Below are 22328 nucleotides of genomic sequence, written 5' to 3' on the forward strand. Positions count from 1 at the left end.
AGATGACTAGTACCAAGCACAAAGCGATCAATCATTGCTTTGCGACTGCGAGCGGGACTCAGTCACCTCTCAGTCCACATTTAATCTACAAAAATGAATAAGACAGGCCATAAACAATTAAACCTCCATAAAAACAAAATAATAAGGAATGTAAGCACAGTGATAGTGGTGAAGACGAGATTAATCGGAGAAGACGGAAGGAAAAGTACGGATAAATTGAAACCACAAACTATTCAATTGAAAGTACCTGAGTTAATGGCGGGCAGCGATTGACGAATTGAAACTCATTATTAATGGCAATCGAAAGCTCAATAAACAATTAAACCTGCGTAAAAACAAAATAATAAGGAATGTAAGCACAATGATAGTGGTGAAGACGAGATTAATCGGAGAAGACAGAAGGAAAAGTACGGATAAATTGAAACCACAACTATTGAATCGAAAGTACCCGAGTTAATGGCGGATGGCGATTGACGAAGTGAAGCTCACTATTAATGGCGATCGAAAGCTCACCTTTAATGGCGATTAATCAAAGTGAAGATGAGTTAATTAAGGATGAGTTGAAGAGACAGGATGAGGAAGAAATAATTGGCGGATGGGAAGCTCACTAGTAATGGCGATCGATCGAAAGCTCACCTTTAATGGCGAAATTCGAGCTTAAGCAAGATGAATATGGTTTGAAGAGAGAGAAAACGAAAAAGACTAAATGAAGGTGATGTATAGAATGTGTCGTTAGTTAGGAATAATAAAGGGGACAGGTGTCATAATCTGATGAATCGATAATAGTTAGATCCAATGGTTTAGAAGGTGTCCAGCCGCCTCACCCTAAGAAGGGTACCTCACATGATTCAATCTCTCTCTCTCTCTCTCTATATATATATAATTGAATCATGTGAGGCACCCTTCTTAGGGTGAGGCTGCCGGACCCATCTCCACCATCCAATAAAAATAAATGAATGCACCAGATTGTGCCACATCACGCTAATTAAAACCTCATGTTGCTCATTCCCCTAATTCTACAGTCATTTACTCAACTCTTTTTTCACTTTCTTCTTTCTCTCTCTTTGTCAACTTCATCTTCAACCTCCAGTTTCTTCATTTTTTTGCTTCTCATCACCATTTTCGTCGCATTTCGGTCATCTTCAAAGCCTACAACGCATTTCCGATCTATTATTTTCCGATGATGCTGCCGAAAACTACCGTAATTCCTCTTATTTAATTTCGATTCTATTATTTCAGTTTTCTGTATTGTTATTCGGTCGATTTCTGTTGTGTTTTTCGAAATGGTTGATTATTCGCTTATATAATCAGTCTGATTTAGCTATTAAAGGTATGAATATTATCATAATTCTCTTAATTAATGTTCGATTATTTGATTTCAGTATTGTTTGCGTTGAGTTTTAATTTGTGTATTAGATTGTTAGTTTCTGAGATTCATCGACGCGCGACGGTCCAACAGCGGCGGCGGCGGTGACTATGAACTCGACGAAGTACACTGTGACGCGCCGCTATACTTTTGTTAACTTCACCATTGATGATCTACTTTTGTTAGTGATACTAATTTCTGTATTCTAGGGTTTATTTATATAATTTGTAACTGTTGAGATTATTCGAGATATTTTGGAAGTAGCTAGGTTGGTTAATTGATTGATGCTTGAGAGTTGTGATAGTTCCTGGAATCATATTTTTTTTGCTTGGTAAAGCCAATCAAATTGATTATGTTGAACACCTTGAACATGTGTTGAACATGATTAATAGATTTTACTTCCTTTCATCCTTTGTTTTTGAAAATTCATTTTTATCTATTTCAGCATTTAGTTTTTACGTGTTTACTTTCGTTTGTTGAGTGAATTTTTGTTATTGACTGATCTCTTGCTTTGGGTTTTGATATTAGTCGACACAACTTTGTGATTCACAAAATCATGTCCTAAATACACAAAATAAAGACCCGGTTTCACAAAATTGGGTCCTAGATTCACAAAATTAAGTCCAACATTCACAAGATAATCCCCAAGTCACAAAATCAAGTCCAAGATTCACAAGATTAGGTCCAGGGTTCACAAAATTAGGTTCAGGATTCACAAGATTAGCTCCAAGATTCACAAGATTATGTCCAAGATTCACTTTATCTGGTTCCGAGTTCACAAGATCAGGCCCGAGATTCATAAGATTAGGTCCAAGGTTCACAAAATAAGGTTCAAACATAGACCTGATTTTGTGAAACCTGAACTTGATTTCGTGAAACTTGGAGTATATTATGTGAACCCTAGGCCTGATTCTGTGAAACCTGATTTTGGCAAACATAGACCTGATTTTGTGAAACCTAAACTTGATTTTGTGAAGCTTGGACTAGATTATGTGAACCCTAAACCTGATTTTTTAAAACTTGATTTTTCAAACTTAGGCTTGATTTTGTGAAATCTAGACTTGATTTTACTCGTATTAGACATGTTGATTTTAACAGGGAAAGAAGCAAATGTGTTTATGGTTAGTCTTACTCGTATTAGACATGTTGCCTAATTGATGAAGTTGTGGAGCTAATAAGTTGACAACCGTCTCTGTGTTAAGAAAATGATGCGGAAAAGGAGTATTAACTATACAACAGCTATCCTCCGAAGAAACCAGATAGTCTATTGCTACAAGACTTAAACAGCTCCTGTGTTACTAGTTATTTTCTGGTTGCTTAATGTTACTTGGTAGTCTATTGTTTTGTAGGAAAGTTTAGATTAAATGTTATCGAGTTGGCAATTGATGCTCCGTAATGGAAACAACAAATGTACTTATTGTACTTTGTTATTGTTTCAAATTCTAAAATTTGGATGGTTCATCTGTGTTACATCTTCAGGTAAGTTCCCTACTCTCGTCACCCATCAAGAACCTCTTGAGAACAAGGTGAATGAGACCAAAGCCACCATCAAGTTCCAACTGAAGAAGGTGCTTTGCATGGGTGTTGCTGTCGGTAAATGCAGCATGGATGAGAAGCAGATCTTCCAGAACGTGCAAATGAGTGTCAACTTCCTTGTCTCCCTCTTGAAGAAGAATTGGCAAAATGTAAGTTGCTTTACTCTTACTCTGTCACACATCCCCAGTTTAAATTGTTTCACTCATTTCTCTAGTCGACGATGATATGATTGTAGTAGTGTGTTCATCAAGGCTCTGATCACGGATTATCGGTTTGTATTTGATAGGTTAGATGCTTGTATCTGAAGAGTACCATGGGAAGACCCTACCGTATCTTCTAAGAATCTTGCTTCCATCTGTTTTTGGTTCAGGTTCTTGGTATTTTGAGTGGTCGTTTTTCTCGTCACCTGGAAGTAGTTCATGTTTCATGTGTGTGTTATTTGTTGATGCACAATTTACTATTTGTACTTATCATCTATTAGCTCAAAAGGTAGAGCATTGTGCTATTGCACAAGGTGTGGGTTCGAGTCCCACATAGATGAACAAATATAAATATACGATTATAATATATTTATCAATGCTAATATATGTCCAATGTCACTTGTTTATGTGTTAGATTCACAAAATCGGGTCTAGGATTCACGAAATTAAGTCCAGGGTTCACAAAACCATTAAGTAATTTGGTGAGGCCGGCCACCTCGCCATAATTAAAGGCCTCACCGGATCCGGCCTCTATATATATGTCTATATATATGTATGTATATATATATATATATATATATATATATATATATATATATATATATATATATATATATATATATATATATATATATATAATAACGAGAGAGAGAGAGAGAGAGAGAGAGATAAAGAGAGAGAGGGAGGAGTTCTTATGAGTCCTCCTCTTCCATTGAGTCCCTAAGTCCTTCTAAGGGCCATTGGATGCACTAAATGGATGGTTGAGATGAATGGAGAGGGAATTGATTAAGGACTACCAAAAAAAAAAGGAAAAAAATGTGGATGGTTGAATTGAAATGGATGGTTGAGATTGAAGAAAAAAAATATCACTAATCAATTTTCCATACACTAATTAAATTGTCTTTCTCTCTCTAGCCCATAATTAATCACTTTTGAGTTTCAAATTTTATGAGTGTAACTCTAATGTTGTATGAGTTTTATGAGTGTAACTTTGATTTTTATAAGGCGGTTTTGTATGCAAAAAATTTGAATTTATACAATTTTAACATTTTACAAGTGTAACTTTGATTTTTTTTTCGTGACGGAAATTTGAATTTATATAATTTTAACATTATACGAGTGTAACTTTGATGTTTTACGAGTGTAAATGTAATATTTTAAGAATGTAAATTTGATTTTTTTTAGGCAATTTTCTATATAGAAATTTGAATTTATATAATCATAACATGTTACGAGTGTAAATTTAATACTTTACGAGTGTAAATGTAGTATTTTAAGTGTAAATTTAAAGGTCTACGAGTGTAAATTTGAAGGTTTACGAGAGTAAATTTAATGCTTTATAAGTGTAACTTTGGTCCTTTAAGTGTAACTTTGGTCCTTTAAAAGTGTAACTTTGGTCCTTTATGAGTATAACTGTAGTCTGACTACCAACAAACACCACCACCGTCCTCCACCACCAACCCACCTTCGTAAAAAAAGTAGACCTATTAAAAAAAACCGGAAAGATAAAGCAAATAAACTAGATCTGAAACCAAAATTATAAAATACGAGTGTAACGCTGAGGAAATACGAGTGTAACTCTGAGTAAATACGAGTGTAAATCTTAAAAAAATATATATAACAAGACGAATTTAAACAAGCCGAGATTAAAAAAATATAAAACGAAAAGAGATTTGAAAAAAATATAAAGCTAGTGTAACTTTAAGGAAATACGAGTGTAAATTTGAGGAAATGCGAGTGTAAATTTGAGGAAATACAAGTGTAACTTTGAGGAAATACGAGTGTAACTTTAAGAAAATACGAGTGTAAATCTGAAAAAAATATATACTCCCTCCTATTCTAGATAACCTTCTCTATTCATGGGGGACACTAGAATTAAGGAGATGAAATTAAATAAGATAAAGTATTGTAGTGGGGTTAGGTAATTGGAGGGAGAGAAGGTATTGTGAGGTATTATTGTTGGTGAGGTGATTAAAATAAGTACTGTTATGAGGTAAGGTGAATAAAATAAGTATTGTTGTGGAGGTGAGGTGGGGTATTGTTGTGGGGTGAGGTGATTAAAATAAGTATAAACTTTTACTAAATAAGGAAACGGGGAAGGTATTGTAAATAGATAAAAACAGAAAGGAAGAAGGTTATTTAGAATAGGAGGGAGTAGAATATGAGTGTAAATCTGAATATAAATATATTTATTAGATCTAAGAATAAAAATCACGATAATACGATTTTTTTCTTAAATCTATTATATATTTATTAGATCTACGAATAAAATCAACAAAATATACATAAATAATCAAAATCTACTTCATATTTGGTAGATCTAAGATTAAAATTAAAAATTTAGTTCATAATAACAAGAACAAACATGGAAAAAAAATAATGTAAAAAAAAAACGAAAACTCCACCACCACTCTACAACAACCAATAACCTTTAGATCTGAAGAATAAAAAACATATAACGCCCTCCATCGACATCACCCCCACCATTGAACAAAAAAAAAACGTCAAAATCGCGACCACCACCACTCCCACTTCACGAAAGACATTAAAAAAAAAAGAAATTTTGGCTTGTTTTTTAGATCTAAAAAAATAAGAAAATAAAAATGAAAAAAATCGAAATGGTGGTGGTTGGTGTTTGAGGCAGATCTGAGAGAAAAGGAGTAGGCGGCAGGATAAGAAAGAAGAAGAGGAGGGAGAAGACGGCGTGGAAAAGGGTGGCCGCAGGTGCTGGTGGCGGCATCGACAGTGGCGGTGCAGATCTGAAAAGGTGGGATGTCGGGTGGTCAGTGGAGACGGCTGACAGAGAGAAAGGAGGACAATAGCGCAGTGGTGGTGGCGGACAGGAGAGGTGCGGGTAGGTGAGGGAGGTCGGGGTGGTGGAGAGGTGCCGAGAGGAAAGGGGAGGTGGTGGGGTAGTAGCGGTGGGGCAGGTGAGGGAGGTCGGGGTGGGGTGGTGCGTGGTGGGTCGTGGGCTGCGGTGATGGTGGCGGATATGAGGGAGGAGGCAGGTGAAGGAGGTCGGGGTTGGGTGGTGGTGGTGGGTGAGGATGAGAGGAGTGATTTATTTTTTAGGTTTTTTGATTTTTTTGGTTTTTAGAGAGATGAAAGGAATGATAATTGTGTGATAGGAGATAGAAGTGAGTGGAAAATAAATTATATATAGTGAATTAGTGTTTGATTAGTGATGGTAGAGAGGAAAAATGTTTAATTAGTATTAATCCCCTCCTTTAAGCATTAATCCCCTCTTTTTTTTCGTTCAATCTAAGCCTTCCATCTCCCTCATCAAAGAGCCCTAAAGAGGACTTATGGACTCAATGATTTTGGGTGGACTCATTTGATCTCATATATATATATATATATATATATATATATATATATATATATATATATATATATATATATATATATATATATATATAGGAACATAACCATCTTTAACTTTAAAACAGTAATGCAAAAAAAGATAATTTGTTAAGGAGTGAAAAAAGCTTTTGGGGATAGAGGGACTTGAACCCTCACGATTTTAAAAGTTGACGTATTTTCCTCTTACTATAAATTTCATTGTTGTCAGTATTGACATGTAGAACGGGACTCTATCTTTATTCTCATCCGATTAATCATTTCTTCATAAGATCTATCGAACTATGGAGTGAGTGGAATGTTTTAATAAATAAATATGGATTTCACTTTTAACCTGGAATCAATTCACAACAATTCATGCATTTTAAATTTCCTATTATGAATAAATAAATCTCTAATATATACTCTCTCCATACCACACCAATGGTAACATTGAGAATCTTGGCACTATTCATAGTCGTAGGGAATCTTCGATATTATTCTTAATCTATAAGACATAATATAGTCATGTGAGATCTTGTTTGATTTATCCTCATGAATGCTATAAGAATATCAAATTTTTGTAATTTTTTAATAATATGTAGCTAAAGATATTCACGTTGCAAAACGTGTCTCGACAAGTGTGAAAAAATCAATGTTACCATTGGTGTGGTATGGAGGGAGTATATAGAATATATATATACTCCCTCCATACCACACCAATGGTAACATTGAAGTTTTCACACTTGTCGAAACACGTTTCGCAACTTGAATATCTTTAGTTATACATTATTAAAAATTATAAAAATTTGATATTCTTATAGCATTGATGACGATAAATCAAACATGATCTCACATGACTATATTTTGTCTTATAGATTAAGAATAATATCAAAAATTCCCGACGACCATGAATAGTGTCAAGCTAGGTTGCACGGACACTCCTCCTAATTGACGTTCCCGTGTCGGACACCCGTGTCGGACACGACACTCGTCGGACACACGTCAAAACGTGTCGGACACTTGTAAAGCCGTGTCTAACTTTCATCTTTTATTTCAGCACGTGTCCGACACGTGTCCATGGTATTTTGAGCCGTGTCCATGATATTTGGACACACCTGGTCTCCAAACGGAATCAAGTTGAATTTAAGTTAAATGGCGAGAATTGTTATATGGTTAAATTTGGTGGGGAAATAAGTTGAATTGGAGACAAATGATGTTATTTAGACTAGTAATGAGATGTCGAAATAGATTGATTATAAGTTGGTATTGGTTTTGGAAATGAGAATGAGTTATAATTAACGTAAGTTTTACTTTCACTTATTTAAATTTAAGATTCAATACTTTTTCAAAACTAAAATCACACATATATAACTATAGAATATATATTTTATTAAATTTAAATGCCGTGTCCCGTGTCCTAAATTTCATGGGATGCCGTGTCACGTGTCCGTGTCGTGTCCGTGTCCGTTTTGGTGCAACCTAAATAAGTGTCAAGATTGTCAATGTTACCATTGGTGTGGTATGGAGGGAGTATATATATATATATATATATATATATATATATATATATATATATATATAGAGAGAGAGAGAGAGAGAGAGAGAGAGAGAGAGAGAGAGAGATGAGTTCTTATAAGTCCTTATAATTAGTTGAGTCCTTGAGTCCTAATATGAACCATTAGATTAAGAAGAATGGATGGTGGAGATTAGATAGGTAATTAGGCAATATTTATGGCAGGAAAAAAAAAGCAACGTGTGATTAATTATAGTTGGCTGTCATTATTATAGATTTAGCTTCCCAAAACTGACTCTAAACACTTTCCAATATGACGTTTAATCATCAGCTTTTTTTTTTATCTTTCATCATCTTCCCCAAGCTTCATGTTCATTATTCATTAATAATTCATTCTTCCATATACGTCTTCCAATCTGCATCCTTTGTTCGTGTATAATCCGGAATTTGCATGCAACCATCTGAAAAGGGTTCGTCTACAATATATCAAAATATTGACAACCATGGACAATATGCAGATTGTCGAGTTCAATAATGGTAAGTACACTGTTCAACAATTGTCGACTACTTCAACTTTGTTTTTTTTTTTTTAAATAATTTTTTTAAAGAGTAAATTGATATGGACTTATACTGATGGTTAAGAAAACAAGTTGGGAGATTAACTTGGAAGATGAAGATGAAGAGTCTTGACATGTAAAGTTACAAAGACTTAGATTTAGAGTTACAAAATTTGTTATGATGCCTAGAATGTATGTTGCAGAAGGGGTGTTATGTCATTGTTTAGTCATAAGTAAATAATCTGTGTAATTTGGCAACCCTAGAGTAGGTGTTTTTATGTGTAAAAAAGTTCTGGAGAAAAGTTCCACTCGTTGGCAGTAAAGTTACAGTTAATTTAAGCTAAAGTTACAGTTTTAGTTTCAGTTTGATCTATAAAATTGTGTTGTGTTAGCAAAAATCTTATAACAGTTTCTGTTTTTGATTTTTACAGAGCAGGATTGCTGTGATGACGAACCAGAGGTAGGAGAACATGAATTTGCAGAAGTCATGCAAAATGTAAGCGGAGATGAATTTTGTAGGATTGTAGAAAGCGAGTTTACACCATTTGTCGGGCAGCAGTTCAATGACATAGAGGAAGCTGTAAATTTCTATAAGATGTACGCTATTGCATGTGGTTTCGATGTGCGTAGATACACGACAAAAAAGTGGCGTGACGGGACCATTAAATCAAAACTTTTAGTTTGTAACCGAGAGGGATTTACATACGCAAAAAAGGTGTGCAAAGACAAAGAGATTGAATTATTTAAGGACACACAAGAGGGGGAAGAAATTGGAGAAAAGCAGCGGAGAAAAACGAAAGTAAGGAGGATTGGGTGCAAAGCGAGGATTAGATTGCTCATGTTCAATGGTGTTTTATTAGTTGACCGATTTCATGCGGGACACAATCATGAACTTGTTGAAGTTAGAGATAGGGAGTTTCAGAAGTTGTCAAGGAAACTACACAAGTATCACAAGGAGCTCATAGTCTATAACTCGAGGGTTAGTGTACTCTTCATGTTTAAATCACTGTGAAAGTTACACTTTCCTTCTGGTACAATTACATTAATCACTGTTGAAGTTACACTTTCCTTAAGGTTACACATAATCCAGGTAGAGTTACATATTTTATTAGATAGAGTTACAGTTTGAGCGTTAAAGTTAAATTATTGTTAAAGTTACATAATTCTCGCTTTGAAGTTCCAAATTTATTGAATTGAAGTTCCAAATTTATTTGCTTGAAGTTCCAGTTACATTGCACTACATTTTTAGATTATGAATTACACAAATTTCTGTTAGGGTTACACTTTCATCGAAGTGGAGTTACATCTTTTACTGTTACAGTTACAGTTACATATTTACTGCTGTGAAGTTCCAAACATATACGTGTGCAGTTACAAACTTATTGGATTGTTTTTAACTAGTGTAAATGACGTTGTTTGAATGCAGTTGAAGATTGGTGCTACAAGGACATATAAAATGTGCAAGGAACATGTTAATGAGTTCGAAAATATTGGTGCGAGTTTAACTGATTTTAAGAATTTCCATAGAAACGTCAAGTGCTATATTAATGAGAGGGACGATCAATTGTTCATAGATCGATTTAAAAGCATGGCAGAAACACATGAAAATTTCTTCTTCGATTATGAAGTCGATGCCGATGGAAGCTTGATCAGGGCGATATGGGCGGATGGTATTGCTCGACGAAACTACTCTGTATTTGGTGATGCTGTGTCTTTCGATCCAACATACTCGACAAATAAGTATGACATGGTATTTACACCTTTCACGGGTATTGATAATCACAAGCGTTCAATCAATTTTGCTGGTGCACTTCTTTTCAGGGAGAACGAGGACTATTTTGATTGGGTGTTCAAACGTTTTTTGGTGGCAATGGGTGGGAAGGAACCGGAATATATTATAACCGACCAAGATGTGGGTATTATAAAGTCTGTCAAGAATGTTTTTAAGACAGCTAGGCATCGCTTCTGCATGTGGCATATTATGAACAAGGTTCCAGTAAAATACGGGGGTACAACAAAAGATTATCCCGAATTTATAAAGAAGTTAAATGCCATAATCTGGGACAACGAACTTGAACCGGATGAATTTGACGTTCGCTGGGGCGAGATAATGAAAGAGCATGCCGTTGGTAAATCTGCTTGGTTTGAGGAAGTGTACCTTAAAAGGCGGCAATGGGTGATGGCTCATTGTAGGGACCTGACGATGGGAAGTGTTATGAGGACAACACAAAGATCGGAGAGTGAAAATAGCTTCTTTAAAAAGTTTGAGAACAACAATGGAACATTGGTTGAATTCTGGATGCGCTTTGAAAGTGCAATTGACCAACAAAGACATACCCAGAAGAAATCTGATAATGACAACAGGCACACATGCCCAAAAATGAAAACTCAATGTCCTATTGAGCGCCATGCAGCAAGAGTATACACACATGCCGTATTCGATGAGTTTCAAGAAGAGATAGAAATGTCAACGAATGGACTTGCTGCAAGGGGTTTCACCGAGGAGAATGAAATAGAGCTAACAAAAGTAAAGGATAGCTTAAGAGGAAGAGTTTTTGACGTTCATTTCAGACCAGGTATTTGTCACTGACATTTGTTATTTGCACTTGATTTTTTTTGGTAACAATTAAAACCACTAGAGTTACACATAGTACAGTATATAGTTACAGTTGTTCCCCTTGCGGTTACACAGAGGAACGCTTAAAAATAAAACTCTGATAGTTTGTTGAAGTTACAAATAAACCCTGATGCAGTTATACACAATAAGCCTTGCAGTTACATAGTATTTGTTGCAGTTTTTCTGAGTCCTTTGTTTTTTTGTGATATGTGGCGAAACATGAACATATGAGGCAACATGCTCGTGTAGAAAGTTTGAAAGAGCTGGAATAATATGTAGGCACATCATTTGGATTTATTCAAGTAATGGTGTTCAGTCCACACCGGAAACGTACGTGGTTCGAAGATGGAGAAAGGATGCAGTATACGACGCCTCTGATGGAAAGGAAATAATTGATCGAAAACAAATCGAAATTACAAAGTTATGGTCTGAGATACATGAGACTGTTGGAGTACTAAGGGGTAAAGATAAGGATGATATTGAGACCTTGTCCAACTTAATTAGGGATTTCAGAGAGAAGCTGTCACCGTCAGCGGAGGAATTGACAAAGCAACAAGAAATTGAACAACTACTGGGTTGTAAGGCCAGCAAGGAGATAACAATATTGCCTCCCAAACATGCGAAAAACAAAGGGAGTGGCAAAAGGATGTTGTCTAAGAAGACAAAAGCCGAAGCATTGTTATCTAAACCGAAACGGATGTGCAATAATTGCAAACAAATGGCACATCACGACAAGAGAAACTGCCCCAACCCGTTTTCGGAACACCCACAAGAATCTATTGAATCATCTTCGGATGAAGACGAGGATAAGGAAGAGGATGACGAATCTTCTGAGTAGAAGTTTAGGAATAGCATATTTTAATTTACTATTATTGTGTAATATTAAAATGAAGAACAAATATTAAAATCCTTTTTTAGAGTGAATGAAATTTTTTTGCCTTACAATTTGGAAATGATTGTCTGCAAACAAAAACATTCATTGAAGTTACACAGATTAGATATTGGAGTTACAGATAATATGAAGTGAAGTTACAAACTATATTGGAGTTACATAAACTGAAACTTCTAAAAGTTGTAATGGAGTTACATAAATTATCTATTGGAGTTACACATATGAGAGAGTGAAGTTACAAATATGATTTTAAGTATATTGGACATTGTAAATGTATGAGGATACTGGTGTAAGTTAGCATAATCTAACTTCAAAGCCAATTTTTTTGCTTTATAGATGGTTCGAAATAATCAACTGTGAGAATAGCTGTTATTGTACAAACTATTCTAAAAGGTACGCATTTGAGTTACAACAAATAACCGCTGAGGTTACACAAACAAGGCAGTGAAGTTACGAAGTATATGATATTAAAACTCTTACACAGTGTAACTGTTTCACACAGTAGGTGTAACTTCACTGCCTTGTTTGTGTAACTTCACGCAGTAGGTAGTTATTTTGTAACTACAAGTCATGAAATTTAGAAAACAGGGATGCCTTGAACTTGAACAAAAAACAAGGATAAAAATACTCAAACTTCATCGCCAATTGTTTTCTACATAGAAGGATTAAAATATTCAAAAGCGTACAAGGGACAAAATAGCTAGCTTGAATAGTGTTCCAAATATATTCTAAAATATATTCTAAAGTTACTTTGATGACTTTAAAATTAACTTGGTGATTTTACGCCTAGCTTGAATGGTTTTCCAAATACTCTTTTTTTTAGCTACCCAACCTTTAATCTTCTCCAAAACTTCCTCTCTTATGTCATTCATGTCAGCTAGTACAAGGGATGCGGCAAGCTGTAGTACCAAGTAACGCCGGTTGGTCTTGCTGTTGAGGTCATTATGCTTGAACGGCTCACCTTCGTAAATCAACATGTGGACCATGGTGAATATGCCAGACTCCTCGTGAAGAGGGGCAGGACGCGTCCAATCAAAATTTATCTGGCGATGCTCAAACCCAGCAACCTGACAACCTCTGCTCACCCCTTTATACTCCAAATAGTCGCTCATAGCGGACACCTAAACATAATTTAGTAAATTAAGCAATTGAATTAAGGAAAGTATAATGGACAATTCAAAATTGGAATAATGAAATCAGACTTACAAGAATAGTTGCCGCTTTGCATATGTCAGACTTGCTCGGATCTGGGTGAAATTGGTTGTCCAATAAGTCCACAGTTTCCGAGTTAAAGTTGATACAAACGCATGCTAAATGGTCATCAGTTTTGATTGGTATGAAAATTAAATCAGCACCCAAGTTGATAGTATTGCCACAATCCTTGACAAAGACGTCCCAATGTTTGTAAAGCATATCGTAGTTGATATCACTGGGTGTGCACTGAGTTGGTGTATCCATTAGCCGCATGAGAACGTCCTGTAATAAATGAATATTAAAGAGGCTGAAGTTACAAATTATACTGGTTGAAGTTACACATGTTAGCATATGAAGTTACAAATTATACGGCTGAAATTACACTTTTTAGAAACTAAAGTTCCAAATTACATGGACTGAAGTTCCAAAATTATAGGAGCTGAGTTACACATTTTACAGGTTGAAGTTAGAACTTAAACCTGACCAGGTTAAATAGAAGAATAAAAGGTGAAGTTAATAAAAATAGTGATAGAGAAAATAGTTATTAGGCTCGAACCGTTTGACGTAGCCCAAAGAAAGCCATCCTAGCAACTTCAAAACCCTCTGCCTCTATCTTGTTCAGCAACATTGCCCAGCACTCAATCACAAATGAGGACATTAAACTGTGGGGTAGCATAGAAAGGATATCATCCCTTCGGAGTGATGCATTGGGACCGTAACAAGCAAGATCCTCTCTGTGTTTGAAACAACATAAGATAAGCTCAACAATTTAGATACATTAGATCGTAAACTGATTGACTTAGCAGATAGAAGTAAACTTACACGTTTGGCATGCCATTGTCGTCTAGGAAGCAATAGTCAGCCACGTGCCTCCTGAAATCTTGAACATCCTTAAATAATGTCTGGTTGTTCCGTAGGAAATTATAGACAACAAGGCAGGCCAAACCAGACGACTTCCCGCGATTGTAGGAAGAGCCAAGCCCATCACCCTTACCACGACGACGACTACTAAGGGCTGAGAGGGGCTCACCAGTGGTGGGGCTAACAACTGCAACAGGCGTAGAGGATCGGCGTCTTTTATACGTCACTTCACACTCATCCACATCACCAATCTTCCTCTTGGGGTCAACTTTTATAGGAGGGGTTTCGAAAGACGAATGGATTTTCTTCGGTTGACCCTTACCCTCAGTAAAGGATGCAACCCTAGACCGCACGTCCGCCCTGCACTTGTTAATGTCACTAAGAATAAGGATAGCAGCAATTTCTGCTCGGAATAAGTTATTGGCATCCATCTTCCCTAGACCACACTCAAAAGGAGATCCGCAATAAAACAACATGTGTAGCATCATATAAACACCACAGTCATTCATTGAGAACCCTATACCCTGCCAGCTGAAAACAACATTCACGAGCTTGAACCCGCTAACCTTTGATCCTTTGACCACCCCTTTGGACAATAGGTACTTGCCCATTTCATTAGCCTGAAGGTAGTTTCAGTATATGAACATTAGTAATAGAGGAGGTGAAAACAGAAACAAAAAAAAAAAATAGTGTGTGCAAAAGCATGTGATAGACGGTGTACCACGATAAGTGCAATGCCTGTGTAAGGTAACTTGGAAAAATCTTCGTCATAAGAACGGTTGTCAAGATACTCAATTTGCTCTGATATGAAATTAATGCAAGCACAACTATAGTGATCCTTATCACCGGACAAAACTGGGATAAAAACCTGAAACATATAATATACACAAATATAATAACGTTTGTACCGTAAAAATATGAAATGAAATAATGTACAAAATATCAGCTTCAAGTTGAAGTTTCATACCATATCAGCTTCTATATTAAATGGAGGATAACATGATTCAATCCAATGGTCCCAATAAGCAAACAGCTCGGTAGTTAAGTCCACGACTTTTCCGATTTTTTGGGCCTTCCAAATTTCCAGCGCAGTAAGCTATCCAGGACAAATATATAAACCGTCAAATGAATTTCAATAGAATGTTGAAAAATAGTTAAAACTGATTTGGGTTAAAGTCAATGTATTGGGCTTAAAGTTGCACAATCAATTGAATATGTACAAAGTCTACTGGAGTTATAAACTAGACGAGGTAGAGTTACACAGACAATGAACAGAGGTTACACTGGACAAAAGTTACAACTAGGAACAACTAGAGTTCCACAATCAGAGTATTGGGGTTACACCTAAGACCATATAGAGTTCCACAATCAAACAGGTAGTGTTACAGACAAGGTAGGTACAAACTGATTTGGGTTAAAGTCAATGTATTGGCCTTAATATTGCACAGTCAATGGAATAGGTACAAAGTCTACTGGAGTTATACACTAGACGTGGTAGAATTACACAGACAATGTACAGAGGTTACACTGGACAAAAGTTACAACTAGGAACAACTAGAGTTCCACAATCAGAGTATTGGGGTTACAGTCAACAGACAGGGTTTCACTGTAAAAAGCTTACACCTAGGACCATATAGAGTTCCACAATCAAACAGGTAGTGTTACAGACTTGCTGAAATGAAAAGACAATGGCCCAGAAATGTTGCAGTTACGAATAAGTTACACTAAACAAATAAAAAAGGTTGACTACCATGGAATTTAAATGATAACATACAGTATGACTAAGCCCAAAAAAGCAGCGGCTACTTGCGACAGGTGCAGTGTTTGCATTCATCAAAGCATGTCTTCACGAGTTATGAAGTAAACGTCGGTGTATAAAACCAATTGTTCGCTTCAAAGAAAAAAAATACACTCATTAGTGATGTGTTGTACATAGAAACAAAAAAAAATTTAAAAACGACACATTTGTGAAATGGTTACTTACACTTTGTCACCAGATTCCATTGCATTGAACACATAGTCCATTACGTCTTTCCTACGATTGAAAACTGTAGAAAAGAGGCTCTTGTTACTGCATAAAAAATCTGAAACGACAATCTGCTCGGGATCAGGGGCCCCACATTCATCAGAACACCCTAGATTCTCAGGAACAACACCCATGCAGGGTAAGGCACAAGAGGAGTGGAGTAGGAATGGGTGGTTTATTAATTCAGTGTGAGGGACATAAACGGGGGGAGGTGCTAAACTACCCTTGTCGTCCGCACCAAACACCTCCCCTTCACCTGTATCAACAGACCCTACATCGGTATCACCTTCCCTGTTAACCAGCAGATATTTATACGCCTCGTTTATCTCAGTAGGAGTATAACCTGCTTCCTCCAAAAGTGTATGCTCAACTACCTCTGTTGACTTAGATGAAGAACCCTCAACATGAGTAACCGGCACACTCTCTTTCGTGTTTTCCATTATTTCATTAATTTCAGCGGTGTTATAAAATGCCCCGCTGTCAATTACTTGATCATTTGATGGCATATCATCATTCCCAAGACATTCAGTTCCTGATGGCACATCATCATTCCCTAATGGCACATCATCTTTCCCTAATGGCACATCATCATTCCCTAGCACAGAATTTTTAAGCTGACAAAGAACTTCGGATAATTTCATGCTAGCAATATTATCCTCATCATCACCCATGATTTTTTTATTCACAGCCAACGCCTGAACAGAAGGTACTTTATCAACGGATTGTTTCATCCGTTCAGCAGCATATTCAACTTCATCGCAGTAACGATGAAGCTCTTCGCATTGCCAGAAGTCTTGTGTTGACTGTGAAGAGACAAGGCCAGCTCCATCAATACAGCCAGTTGTTAGGTACCATGAATGAAACACTACAGCATTCCTCTGAATCTTTAAATAAAGTTCATGTACATCCTGAATAAAACAAGTACACGTCAAATTCTCATGCTACACATAAACATTAATTAATACAAACAACAAATAATTTCAAAAGCTATGATTTAAAAAGTTTTACTGAAGTTACAAAAACTATCCATTGGAGTTACACATATAAGGTGATGAAGTTACAAAGTATATGATTTTAAGGCAGTGAAACTGTATGATGATATTAAGTTACAAAAACTATGAATTGGAGTTACAAACAATACCAAGTGAAGTTACAAAGTATATGATTTAAAGTATCTTGGACAGTTACAAATTCTCATGCAACACACAAACAACAATGAATTTCAAAAGCTATGAGGAAATAGTATTAAGAATGTATCAGAAACTGCAATATTAAATTTTTCATAAAACCGCTAACAAAAATTTAATAAAAAAAAAAGGAAAACGGGACATACATCCAAAGCTCGAACTTTCAACTCCTGGTCATCCTCAACACCTTGAGGTAGTTCAATTTGAATAAACTTCTTGTCGGGCTTTGAGTTGGACGTAGATGGCAAAGGTAAATGGGAAGTAGATGAAATCGGTAATGGAGGAACGCTGCTAACATTGGCTTGGCTGTTAGTGGTTGCATGAATGCAGCGCGGATACTTAACCTCAGACCATGTCTGACGACCCAAACCCCCGTCCGACACCTCCCCGGATATCCTACTCCTTAATCTCTCCTTGTCCCAATGCTTGATAAGTGGAAGGTCATGCGTGCAAGTCTCACCGCGGTAATCAATCAAACCGAAAAAGTAGGTAATCATCAAAAAAGGAATACAACCAAGCAAGTGCGACTGTTTTTTTTAACATCTTCGCCGGCAGTAACAATGCTTTTTAAAACATAAGAACACCAGTCCAGAGAAGGGATAGCGCTTACATCTTCTACGGCCCTCAGAAGCTTGAAATCAACGCCGTTATTTATCGTGGGGGCAAGAAAAGAAGACATGCAAAATAAGACAAAGAATCGACAAAAGTCATCTCCGCCTTCCGTGTCTGCCACAATTGCATCTTTTAGCTTTCCGATAGGAATGGAGCCATTAGGGGTTTTAATACCAAACATTTTCCTCCATCGTTCTTTCAATGACACATTTTCAAGGCTGTCAGAGTCTTTTTGCGGTCCAGTAGGGACAAGTTTGATGGCATTGGGACCATGTGGTATAAGGAAACAGTCATGAACGTCGTACTTGGTCACCATGAAGTGTTTAGACTTAGGTGCCCTAAACACATATGAGCCGTCACTAAAACAGTCAAGAAATAAATGTACGTGTTCGAGCGGGAAATGCTTAAGCTTCAACTCAAGCATGCCGCCAAACCCAATCCTCCTAACGGCCGATATCTGACAATCTTTCAACTTAGGTATAATTTCAAATAACCTCTTTCCACGACATTTGACACTAATTTGAGGCGTAGGAGCAACCACCTCTTCAATTTCTTCAGCTTCTTGATCACACATCTAAATAAAAGAAGAATTGAACAATTTTTAAATGACTACAAATTTCTTCAGATAAATGACAAGAAGTTACAAACTTAATGAGCTAGAGTTACAAACTTAATGAGCTAGAGTTACACATTGAAGGGGAGAAAGTTATACAATAAAACGCACTAAAAAAATAAATGTAAACGAAACAGTGTGCATAAATGATATTTTAAGAAACGACTTGAAATGAGACGGTTACAATAAACTGAATGAACAGAAGATGAACAAAAACTAAATAAAAAATGATTAACTAAATCAAACATTGACAGCCGAGGAATACAAACATTAACTAAATCAAAAACTAAAAATCAATCAACAAAGTGATCTACAACATAAACACGATATGAAAAACGGCGAGGAAGATGAACAGAATATAAACAGTAAAAACAAAAATGTAAAACAATCTAAAAACGAGAAAATTGGTAAACAAAAACGAAAGATGAACAAAATCGTCAAAAGTAATGGTTAACATAGACAATGATAATTGAAATGGTAATTGGAACAATAATGGATAAGTAAAATAACAAAAAAAAAAAAAAAAAACAATACCTGCAAGTGATGAACGAGATGAAGGGGATGAAGGTTGAAGTAATAGTTGATAATGGTATGAAAGTGATGAAGAAGAGGTAGGGGATGAAGATTAGATGAACGAGATGAAGGGGATGAAGATTACAGTTGTATAGAAGATGAAGCATCGTCCTTTTTTTTTTTGAATGAATGAGTTTGGGAGTTGTGAATTGGAAGTTGTGAAAGACAAAGGGAGGGAAACGTACATAGGGACTCAAAATTTGCAATGATGAGATAGTTAGTTAGAAAAGTTAAGTGGGAGAATGTGTTTTTTTTTATTAAATCTTAGCCATCCATTATCTTAGATCCAATGGTTTATATTAGGACTCAAAGACTAAACTTAGAAACAAGGACTTATAGGATCCTATTTATATATATATATATATATATATATATATATATATATATATATATATATATATAGATTTGGGATCCTATGAGAACCATGAAGATGATGAGAACTGTGAGAACCACTCATAACCATTAGATCTTAAGTAAATATGGACGACAGAGATTAACTAGCTTATTGTCCTCCAACACCATCATTTTACACACGTCATTTTACACACACACATTTTGCTTTCTCGCTCATATTTCTTTCTCTCACTTCGATGATTACAACGCTTGTAATTCTCTCATACTCTCTTCTCACTTCCGGAATCATCTCAAATTGTATGCTCAACCGCCATTATTGTGACTTCATCTATATACTACGATGATCAACCGGTTAATTATACACGATTCTCTCGCTTTATTCCTTAGAATTTAGGTAATTATTCACTTTCTTCTATTTCTTTCTTATTCCTCAATTTTTACTATTTTTATGTTTCAAATTAATTGATTAGGGTTTAATTGCTGATTTGTTTTACATTCTATTGGTTTAGTTGCTTTCAAATGTTGTTCGCTTTCAATTTTCCCGCATTTTTACGATTTTTATGCTTCAAATTAATTGTTTAAGGTTGGGAATGACCACCATTGGATTGAACCAACCAGTAAACTTGCAGACGCCAACCCATACATAATTTTAGGAAAAAGTGGAGGCCAAACTCCATTCAAAGTGATGATTCACACAATGTAACTGAGGAGCAAAATTTTGATAATTTTGAGACACATGTATACCTAGTTTCCAATGACTATACTTGGCCGTCCCATTACTTTGTGGAATTTGATCCTTACCAAGTATCTGATGAATTTGGTGGGCCAACATCCAACTCTTTTGGAGTTGATCAGTGCTCCCTTACTGAGGAAATTTGAGGGCATACTTAGTTGCTCCATCCCCCTTTTCCCTCCCATTCCCTTTTTCCCATTCCCTTTTGTTTAAGTATCCCCTAGTGCCTTTCTTTACGCTAAAAGAAAAAGTTCGTTCCTTGTTTGGTGTTTAGATAGATACAAGATTTTCTTATTCCCTGGTGATATGTTTCTTCTAAAAGAAAAGTTGATTAGTATTTGGATTTTTACTTAGATTGAGAAACTGTGTACAAGTAGTCTTTGATGATGATGGAAAAGCTATTGGTGTTTCTTCAGAAGGAGAAACTATAAAATGCAAGAAAGTTGTTTGTGACTCGGGATATTTCCCTGATAAAGTGAGTTCACTAATTCCTGAATGTACCGATCTGATTATCTGATTATTCTTCTTCATGACGGAAACAAAAATTCAAGTAATTGCTACAATAATAGAGTGAATATTATTTACTTTTTTTCCTGATACAACAGGTACAAAAAGTTGGTAGAGTCACTCGCGCTATTTGTATAATGAACCACCCTATTCCACACATACACATGATTCACATTCAGTTCAGGTCATTTTGCCACAGAAGCAGCTTGGTCATAAATCAGACATGTATGTCATTCTTTCTGATATTTTACTGGACATTGAAGTTTATCCTAGTTTCATATTATCATTGTATTGGCTAAAAGTTTTGAGCATTTTATTATGCAGTTGGTGTGATGATGTTTCTTTTTGTGTAATTGCAAAACTTTTTAGTTTAACTACTACCTATTTTAATGTATGTTGTAAATATTTTAGTGTGCCTATGACAAATTAGTGTATTATTATCATTTTATTTATGTTTATTTTAATGTAGCAAATGAAACACAAAGTCATGATACTTTAAGAAAACCCTCCCCTGGTTCTTGACATATCTCTTCTAGCTTTTAGAATTTTGACTTCTTATAAATATGGGAATTATGATGTTGTTAAAAAGTCTGAGTTGTGAGTTGTGATGTTGGTGAAGGGCTTGAGATGTGACGCATGTGAGGGGCCTGAGGGCTGATTATGTGTACTAAGAAGAGATATTAGACATACAGTTATGAAACTTTTACTCTAAAGATCAACCAGGATTTAGGCTTAAATAGCCTTATCAGTGCACTGAATAGCTTTATAAATGCATGAAAAAGCGATATATGTGGATTAAATGACCTTGTACATGCATCATTTTGTCTTTTTATTTTTTTGTATTTGATCCCTCTTTGAATGACGACTGCTTGTAAGAGTTTAGGGTGCAATGAAGTAATAATGTAAGAGTTTAGAGTTCAATGGCCCTACTTATGCATGAAGTAGCCTTCTAGATGCATGAAAAAACGATATATGTGCATTAAACAACCTTGTAAATGCATGAAATGTGAAAATGTGCGCCGTTTTGTCTTTTTTTTCTCTTTAATCCCCTTTTGAATGACTTTTCCTGAAAATGGTACCTCGGAGTTGGATAATCCTACCCCAACCCTTTTCCCCTAAAAAGGGTTCACTCTTCCCCTCTAGGGTGTCTTTTGGTCTTGCTCCCATTTGAATGACAATAAGGGGAAGGGTCCTAATTTTAATTCTATGTGCATGAAATAAGGTTCGATGTGCATGAAATAAGGGTCTATGTGCATTAAAAAGTTCTTCAGTTGCATCAGTTGGTTATATTATGATACTAATTACTTTTAGTTATGGACATTAAATTTCATTCTATGTGCATGAAATAAGGTTCTATGTGCATTCAAAAGGTCTTCAGTTGCATCAATTGGATATATTATGATGGTAACTACTTTTGGTTAACAACATTAATTTTAATTCTATATACATGAAATAAGGTTCTATGTGCATGAAATAAGGTTCTATGTGCATGAAATAAATGAAATGACTCTGAAGGAGATTTAATGTATTTACCGGCCTTTTAAGGCATTTTAGTGTACCTATTACATATCTTACTAATATGTGAGAAACATTTCAGTGTACTTATGTCAGTTATTTAGGGGGCCATAATCATATGATACACCAG

General features: G+C 35.8%; 1 protein-coding gene across 1 annotated transcript; it reads left to right on the top strand.

Moving 5' to 3' along the window:
• The first annotated feature begins 8460 nt into the window (after positions 1 to 8460).
• On the top strand, positions 8461 to 11969 carry LOC141608080 (protein FAR1-RELATED SEQUENCE 5-like). The gene is made up of 4 exons (XM_074427433.1): positions 8461 to 8494; positions 8946 to 9493; positions 9941 to 11041; positions 11448 to 11969. The coding sequence occupies exons 1-4, from the start codon at positions 8461 to 8463 to the stop codon at positions 11967 to 11969; spliced, it is 2205 nt and encodes a 734-aa protein (XP_074283534.1).
• Positions 11970 to 22328: the final 10359 nt, after the last annotated feature.

The sequence above is a fragment of the Silene latifolia genome, chromosome 10 (genome assembly GCF_048544455.1).
Source record: "Silene latifolia isolate original U9 population chromosome 10, ASM4854445v1, whole genome shotgun sequence".
In the NCBI taxonomy this organism is placed as follows: domain Eukaryota; kingdom Viridiplantae; phylum Streptophyta; class Magnoliopsida; order Caryophyllales; family Caryophyllaceae; genus Silene; species Silene latifolia.

Excerpts from the sequence above, each read along its gene's own strand:
- LOC141608080 (XM_074427433.1), top strand. The coding sequence starts at position 8,461 with ATGGACAATATGCAGATTGTCGAGTTCAATAATG. Across the intron at positions 9,494-9,940 it reads TCATAGTCTATAACTCGAGG|TTGAAGATTGGTGCTACAAG; the intron begins GTTAGTGTACTC and ends GTTTGAATGCAG. Across the intron at positions 11,042-11,447 it reads ATGAAATAGAGCTAACAAAA|TCCACACCGGAAACGTACGT; the intron begins GTAAAGGATAGC and ends AATGGTGTTCAG.